The 9,153-nt window shown below is 40.4% G+C and overlaps 1 protein-coding gene across 1 annotated transcript; it reads right to left on the reverse strand.

Moving 5' to 3' along the window:
* Window positions 1-5,650: 5,650 nt before the first annotated feature.
* On the reverse strand, window positions 5,651-8,782 carry TUSC1 (tumor suppressor candidate 1). Its single transcript, XM_023627190.2, has one exon. The coding sequence runs from the start codon at window positions 7,401-7,403 to the stop codon at window positions 6,801-6,803; it is 603 nt and encodes a 200-aa protein (XP_023482958.2). The 5' UTR covers window positions 7,404-8,782; the 3' UTR covers window positions 5,651-6,800.
* Between the last annotated feature and the right edge of the window lie 371 nt (window positions 8,783-9,153).

Below are 9,153 nucleotides of genomic sequence, written 5' to 3' on the forward strand. Positions count from 1 at the left end.
GAAAAAATTATCCTTCAGAAATAATAATTTTCTTACTTTAATGTTGTATTTTAAAGCATAATATCCAAGTTCAGATATAATACCTAATTTAAGCCTCATAACAAGCCCAGCTACGATATGTATTTGTACACATTCTATTACCCAATTTTTATATTTGAAAAAATTGTGTATTAAAGAGATTGGTATTCTTAAGATTTCAAACTAATAAATAGCAAACCCTGCAACTGAGCTTTCTGACTTCCAGTGTAGTATTCTTTAGACTCTACCAGGACCTATGAAACATTTTTGAACACATAATAAAATTTGTATATCATTTACTATGCTAAGAACATTTTTAGAACATACAGAAAAAGAAGAAATTTTCAAAGGAAAAGATAAAAATAACTGTAAATAGAAGATCTGAGATTTTTCACCTGCTCCCAACATACCCACATACCCTGTTTTTTGAAGATTATTGGTAAATAGTATATTCATCAATTTATCCTCCGAATTAAAATAAATTTGCATTCCTCAATGCTAACCTTACAGAAAATGAAGCCTATTGGTCTTCACATATCCTAGACCAAAAATTCTAAATGAAGAATAAAGAAAACTGTGAAAGGCATTTTTAAGGCAAAAATTATACAATTTGATAATCTTTTAGATATAAGGACCGTTGGAGAAGATGGTTAGAAGGATTTCTAATTTTTTTTGCTTCAGCCATTAGGCAAATGCTGATTATTTGAGTTAGGGAATGCAGAAGGTAGGATCACCTAAGTTTAGTTTTATATTACTATTAATTTGAAAATCTTTCCATATGTTTATTGGCTATTCAGTTTTTGCCTAATGTAAAGGACTTGTAAGATCCTTTGCCTTTTTCTGATTTGCGATGATTTTTTTTGTCTGGTTTGATTTATAGGTGTTCACTACATATATATATATATATATATATATATATATATATATATACATTCTCTCTCTCTCTATATATATATATTAGCTCTTTGTCCATCTTTATGTTATTTGTGTCTGGCTTCTTTTCCTCAACATTGTGAACATTTGTGAAACACCCATATTTAGGTGTGTCATTGTAGCATTCACTCTTATTGTTGTAAAGTATTCCATTTTGATTCCTATTAAGAAAATAGGAGTTAGGGGCCAGCCTGGTGGCGTAGCAGGTAAGTTTGCATGTTCCACTTCGGTGGCCTGGGGTTCGCTGGTTCGGATCCCAGGTGCAGGCATGGCACCACTTGGCAAGCCATGCTGTGGCAGGCGTCCCACACATAAAGTAGAGGAATATGGGCATGGATGTTAGCTCAGGGTCAGTCTTCCTCAGCAAAAAGAGGGGGATTGGCAGCAGAGGCTAGCTCAGGACTAATCCTCCTCAAAAAAACAAAAATAAGAGTTAAACAATAAGGAAATGTATTTTCTCACATAATTGGAAGTCCAGATGTAGGACAGACTCCAGGCATGACAACTGGACCTGCAAGGATGTTACCAATAAATGTTTTCTTCTATCTCTCTGTACTGCCATTCTTAGGATCTTGTAATGGTTGTCAGGGGCAATGGGGCCAAACGCTTCCTTTTTGTTTCTAGCAAGATAGAGGAAGATCCCCTCTGCTGACCAAGGAATATAAATCTTTTCCTTCAGTCACCTTAGGCCAAGTTTGTAGAGATACATTTCCATCAAATAAGTTGGCAAAATTTTCAAATATCTTCTCTGTCCTCCCAAAATAATCTATCCATCCATCCCCACAAGTCCACATGTGAAATTTAGCAAAATTTAATGGAACACACAACTCTGCTGCTAATTAAACCGTTCTACAATACAAAGAGTGAAAACCAAATTTTTTTTCTGGAATAAGTGTAACCACAGCCATGATAAAGGCTGCAAAATTAGGAAACTACTGAAGACTCATAACTTGCTTAATAGAGAAAGCCAGAAGCATTCCTATTAAAATCAGAAATAAGTTATTGGAATGAGTCCTGCGTGGTGACTATACTTAACAATATTGTATATTTGAAAGCTGCCAGAGAGTAGATCTCACAAGTTCTCATCACAAGAAAAAAGAAATTGTAACTTCTGTTGTGATGAATGTTAACTAAATTTGTTGTGGTAACCATTTGACAATATATACATATATCAAATTATTATCTGTTAGTCTTAAAATTGATACAATATTATATGTCAATTATATCTCAATTTCAAAAATTAAAAAAAAAACTTTCTATGTTTTTTGATCATGGAAAAGTACTTCAACTTCTTTGTCCATCAGTTTGCTCATTCATAAACAGGAGAGAATACTACTACCTAGAAGTGAGATGAGCATATTTTAAGTTATGGAGTGCGATGTATACATCGTCCCCTGTGAAAGCTGTTAAGTTGTTGGCAGAAAAGGTCTGAAGGATGCTGGGCTAAAACCCTCCAAGGTCTCTTTCAGCTCTAAAAGTTGTAAAATGCTAGTATATAAGAAACAAGATAAGCAGAAAACATTTCCCCCTCAAGTTATAAATCTAGATTTACATATGAAATAGAATAATGTTTACCAAGTATAGGCTCTTAAAACTGTATTTTTTATGACTTACACTATTCAGAGATAGTTCACACTTTATGGGGATTTCCTATATAAAATTTAATAGCTATTTTCCTTGCTTATTTCAAGCAATACCTTATGTTTTGCACTCACAAAGACAGTACACAGGGGAATGAAAAGGTCAATTCTTCTTCAATCTAAAAGCAATCACATTATTTTGTGTGTGTGTGTGAGGAAGCTTGGCCTTGAGCTAACATCTGTTGCCAATCTTCCTCTTTTTGCTTGAGGAAGATTGTTGCTGAGATAACATCTGTGCCAATATTTCTCTATTTTACATGCGACGCCGCCACAGCGCTGCTTGACGGGTGGTGCTAGGTCCACACCTGGGATCCCAACCTGGGAACTCTCGAACGCTGAAGCGGAATGAGTGAACTTAACCACTACGCTACTGAGTTGGCCCCTAATATTTCTATCTTAAACTAAGTTGCATAGTTTCAAAAATGCTATACCAGGACATATACATTCTTCAAAATTTTAAGTAGATGCTAACCTCCATTAAGATAGTTGTCCACCAAAATGTGTTCTCCTATTCTTCCGTAATAATGAAATTAGAACTGGGCAAGACTCTACAGCTTGACTATATTTCTCAGCCTACTTTGAAGTTAAATGGGTCATGTGATGAAATTCTACCCATGAAATGTGACAGGGGAATTTATGTCATTTTCAGATCTGGGCAGGTCTCTCTCTTCTTTTCCCATATGCTTAAACCCGGCTCCGGAAGCAAGCTGCTTCTACCATGCAGATGGAACATCAACCTAGACAAGGCAGAGGAATGTGATGAAAAGAATCTAAGACCCTGGATGACGATGTGGAGCAGAGCTTCCTGACATCCTGAAGAACTTGAAGCAGGAATTTTATGTACCAGACAAAAAATATTCATTGTTTTTAACAGTCACTGAATTGTTGGGTTTTTTGGTTATTAGCAACAGAATCTTCACCATAACTAAAGGCAGATGCATTCCGTTTAAAACACAACAGAGGTTTATGTTTAAAACAATAAAATCAAAGATAAAGTAAGGGGACCTGGAAAAATAAAAGGCCAAGGAAAACTTTTATGAGTCGTAAGTACGGGATGAGAGACTGTTGTTCAGATTCCTCCCTCAAAGAACTGAACTTTTAGAGTAGAATTCTTATCATTCAGACAAGAATCAAGCACCAACAAACTACTGTCCTTTCTCAAATTTTTTCTAAAAAAGGACTTCCTTCTAATAATAAATCATAATGAAATCATAAGTTATGAAATATGCAGACTACACTGACAAGTAGATTCTGAACGTGAATTTTATAATAAGCAAATCTGCTATGAATTAAAAACAATGTAGTTTATCTACAGTTTTTTGTTTTTGTTTTTTTATTTTTGAGGAAGATTAGCCCTGAGCTAACATCCACCACTAAGCCTACTCCTTTTGCTGAGGCCCTGAGCTAACATCCATGCCCATCTTCCTCTACTTTACACGTGGGACGTCTGCCACAGCATGGTTTGACAAGCAGCACATAGGTCCCCTCCTGGAATCCAAACCCTGCGAAAACCAAAGCACATGAACTTAACCACTATGCCACCAGGCCGGCCCCTAAGACTATTTAAACAAGACAAAAACGTTTGCAAGTATTCTTCAAACATGTATAATGTTCAAGAAGTTTGACAAGGACTTGGCTTATTTTGTGATCTAAACAAGTACTCATTTTATACTGCTTTCCTTGATATCCCAATTTTTTATAGAGAAAAAGATAAAGTATATTCTTGTGAGTAGCAGCCATAAAAAAATGCTGATTAAAAAAATGCCAATCCTCCTGAGTTTGTTTGCTAATACATATTTTTATTGCTCATTTCTATAAATTATAAGCCCTCTTTTCACCACACAGCAAATATGTAATTATGAAAATGTCATTGTACAAGGTATGATAATCTGCAGCTTTGGTTTATTTTAGATCAAACTAGATCCTAGCTCAAACTTTTATGAAATCACTTTACCCATTTCTGAAAGAGGTACTTATTTTGATACAACAAAACATCTTTTACATTACTACATAATGCTTTATGCATTATCAACAGAGAAATTCAACAAAGTTGAAATTTCTATTAGCCTTAACCCATCTTACGGGGTATTTTGGTTTCAGAATTTTTAACACTTTTCAGGAATTATGCTCAAAAATAGCCCTCATTTGTGTGTGTGTGCCTCATTACTTTAGAAAATTTTTTTACCACACTTACATTGCACATGATTTTAAGATAAAAGGTGTTTAAAAACTACATAAACTAAATATTTTGCTTGGTTGCTGAATATTCCCATCTTTGCCACAATTTGCAAATATTTCTGAAAATTTTATTGCATTATTCCTTTATTATATAGGGCTTTATTTCCCTTCTTTGCTTATAAGGAGTGAAAAATGTCAATTCATTCAAAATATACATATCTCTGCCAATACTCCTAAAGTCATACAAGAACTAAACACATAAAGCAAGGGAAATAGTCAGTGAAATATGCATTTATGACTTTCACGTTTTGGATTGTAATTCTTTCTGCTGGGGCAATTTGAAACAGGCATTTTGCATATAGCATCTCAATAAAATTATCACATTTTGAGGTAGATGTTACATTCATTTTAATGTCGAGCAAACTAAGGCAGAGAGAGATTAATTAAAAAAAATTAAACCAAAAGTTTTAAAATTAAACCAAAGTTACAGTTAAGTAGCAGTAGGGCCAATCTGACTCCTTCCTATTTTTCAATTCCTACTGTCTCCTAAAGATGTTTTCTTTCTTTCACTATGAGAAAGTGAAGTAAAGGCGATAGAAATACTTTTCATATACCTACCTATTCTCACCAAGTTTACTCTCATATTTCTGAGTCATCGGGGAAGATTTTAATATTCACAACTATATCAACTACCTTTAAACAAAAGTTAGAAGTCCTGAGGTTTTCAAAACCCAGGACTAGAAAAATCGCAAACCTATTTTCCTTGGCACCTTGTTTCGTAATATATGCTATATATTTGAAACTTTCAGAATATGCCACAAATAAAAACTAACTCACGACTTTTTTTCTAGCTCTAACAAAAACTCTTCCCACAATTTTTTTTCTTGAATGTTTTCTGTCATTTAACCACTCTCTCACATCCATGATTTTTATCAAGTACAATGGTATTCTTTTCACTGCTTAGTGTTATCCATTAACAAAATGCGATAAAGTAATTTTAATTACATCACAATTTTTTTTTTGCCATTGAAATCACAATTGAGACTTAAATCACTTTGTTTTGGGGCTTTTGATATACAAACAATTCATAATTTCTTAAAAATTCTTAAACATAAGTCAAAACAAGTACACAGCTACTATGTTCTAATGTCAAGTCTAAAATGTAAAAAGAAATAACGAAATAATGTTTAGACTTCTAAACTTTAGATTATTTAAAACCGCCACTGTTACATAAAGCGAAAATGATAGTTTACAAGACATAACGAAATTCGGATATTAAAATACGCAAAATATACACAGGTCCATTTCTTAAGGGAACGTGGAAAATTTAACACACTTCAAATAATGGTCGTGGGATGTTTTTCGCTTATTTTTAATGCACCAGATTTATTTACCAATTCAAAGGATCTCTTATGGGGAGATACTTAAAACATCCCCGGCGGTAAACAAATCAAATATATTAGATGTATAAGGACCAGAGCCGGGGCAGATGCGAGTTCCTAAGTTATAAATACTACCTTTTCAATAAAAAGGTGGTATTATATAGGATCTCCAAGGAATATCGACGTATAAAAAAAAATACTGAGAATGCTGACCACCAAAGAGATAACAGGTGAAGGCTTTAGGGGACTGAAGAATGAGCAACAAACCCAACCAACTCAAAATGCATTATTCATCCTCCAAAGAACCGAAACAGAGGAAAAAATACAACAGGTCCTCGCAACACCGAGAGAAGTTTAAGCCTTAGGAGGTGGGGACCAGCACCCCTTCCTCGCTGTTTCAAAACTCCGTTGCTAAGCCTCCCTCCGCGGAAACCAGCAGGCGCAGGAAGCAGGTGCTCCGTCCACTTGGGGCCTCCACAGGGCCCGCATCCTTCTCGGCCTCGGCGCGCAGCACGCGAAGCGCCCCCGGAAGTGCCAGGGGCGGGCGGGGGCGGGCGCTAGCTGGGGAGCCGCGCGCGGAGTGGGAGGGGCGGCGCGCGGAGTGGGAGGGGCCGCACGAGGCCACGCCCCTCCCGGCTGCGTCCGCGGGCTACAGCCAGGGCTCTGGGGGTTCCGGGGTCACGGCTCGGATCCCCGAGCCAGGTTCGTGCGGAGCCGGCTCCTCCTTGTCCCCGCGCGGACGCGGCCCCCGCTGCTCCAGGTGCAGCTGCAGCAGGGCGCGGCGGTACATGGCCTCCAGCTTCTCCAGCCGGGCTCGCAGGGCCCGCGGGCTGCCCGGCTCGTCCCCGGGGCCGCCGCCTCTAGCCCTGCGGTTCCTGCCGGCCTCCTCGGAGCCCGGGGTCGCCCTGGCCGCCTCCGCGGGCGCCCCGTCGGCGCCCTCGCCGGGGAGCCGCAAGGCCTGACGGAAGAGGCTGCGGTTCTCGCGCTTCAGCCGCCGGTTCTCGAGCCGCAGCCGGGCGTTCTCCTCGCGCAGCCGCGCGTTCTGCCGGTCCCGCTCGTCCCGCGCGCGCAGGGCCTCCAGGTGGCTGGCGGCTAGGTCAGCGAACCGCTCCTCCAGCTGCTGGCGGCTGCCGCCCGCCCGGCCTCGCCAGCCCGCGCCGCTGCCGTCGCCGCCCCCGCGAACCCGGCCCGGGCGGCTCTGCCCGCCGCAGCAGCTCCCGCGCCTGCCGGCGCCAGCACGCATGCGCCACATCGGGCCGGTGCCGCCAGCGCCGGGGGCCGGGGCCTGGGGCAGTGGGGCGGCCTGGGCGCTAGCGGAGGAGGAGAGGCGGTGGCGGGCGGCGGCTGCTGGCCTGCAGCCAGAGGAGGCCGGGAGTTGGCCGGGCCCGAGGCGGGTCTTGTCTCCGGTGGTGGAGCTGCCCCCGGGCCTGCGGTCTCGGGCCCGGCGCACACACCGTGTCCCCGGGGCGCGCGGGGATGCTGTGTCCTCCGCGGAGCTCGGCCCAGGCGCGGCGGGCACCAGCCGGCCTGCGCCGCTCTCCCCGCCGCCACCAGCGGCTACCTGGCTCTTTCCTTGGCAATCTCAAAGCAAATGATCGTAAAAGGATAAGGTCTGGGCCAGAGAGATGGGGCAAGGTGGGAAGCTGTGACTGCCTCGTTAGAACAGAGTGGTGTAGCCCACCTCGAAGCTTCCAACGTTTAACCGAGCTGAGACGAGCGCCTGGCATGAGGCCCTCAAGTGGGAACAGGGAGCTCTCGAAAGAATATGGCCAATTCCGAATTTGTGAACAGCTAGGACTCCACTTAGCAAATTGTTGGCAGTTCTGTAGAAACAAGGTTGTAATTAGTTGATTTGTTCAGGACTGTTCACAAAACCTAGGAAACTCAGAATGTGCCCCTTCCATTCAAGAAACTTGGAATACTCAGTTCCAAAATTTCTGAGGACAGGTGGATAGAACTCATCGAATGAATCACATTCCTTGTTTTTGAGGGATTCAACTTACGAAATAATTGGATTATTGCAATGTAAATTAAGGATAAAATACTATGCCAAAATCTCCTGGGGCAGAGAGGCAGCAGCAAGAATGTACATTTTAAACAAGGTTCGAGGTTATTCTGCGGTTCACTGCAGTCTCCAAACCACTTGAGAAAGTAAATGGACAAGAAGAGCAGATGAGAACTCTAGTTCACAGAGTTGGCGTTTTCATTGAACTGTACAAATAAGTAACTAGGGGAATATATAGAGTTACTCAATTTTTTATACTTTTAGTTGCCAAATAAGATCCTAAAACACCACAAACATAGAAATCTCTCAGTTGTCACCATGATTTCATGAAATAAAGTAGGAAGGATATAATTTCAGAATTTCAAAAAATATAAATTTAGTTTTATGAAAGACCATATCATTCTTAGTTTCCTTAAACAGTGAAAACTTTGTTGCAGACATGCGCAGACTGCTCTATGGATCATTGAACAAAACAATATGTTTTTTCCCTAGTGTATATAGAGAATGCAGGAGATAATGCTGGTGTGTAAGGAAAGAGGATTAGTTCTTAATTTTAGACGTTGAATTTTAGGGACCTATGAGATAAGAAGACAGGCCATGTAAGGTAAAAAAAAAAAAAAAAAAAAAAAAAACTACATAACGCTTCAGTCACCTACACATTTGTAAACCTACCAGTATTCTCTTTTTGCAGCTTCCCAGATTAAATCTGTTCTGTTACCGTTGTAGAATATCTTCTAAATTTTAGTAACTCACCACTGTAATGAGCCATTGTGGGTTTCCTAAAGAGCATTGATGCTGGTTCTGTGAGAAGGCGTCCATGCCCTCCTCTTTACACGTGAGCGAACCCCGAAGTACTCTCTTTTGCCTTGATAAATTAATGAATTGATATAAAATACTATGAAAAGCAGGTAAAACTGACTAAGCAGAAGAGCCAGTAAAATTGTCAGACCGTTAGTTATATTTTAACAGTAACTAATCTGAGTATACATGTATCCTT

Source organism: Equus caballus, chromosome 23 (assembly GCF_041296265.1).
Source record: "Equus caballus isolate H_3958 breed thoroughbred chromosome 23, TB-T2T, whole genome shotgun sequence".
In the NCBI taxonomy this organism is placed as follows: Eukaryota; Metazoa; Chordata; class Mammalia; order Perissodactyla; family Equidae; genus Equus; species Equus caballus.

Coding starts and splice junctions, on each gene's coding strand:
- TUSC1 (XM_023627190.2), bottom strand. CDS start 7,403: ATGTGGCGCATGCGTGCTGGCGCCGGCAGGCGCGGGAGCTGCTGCGGC.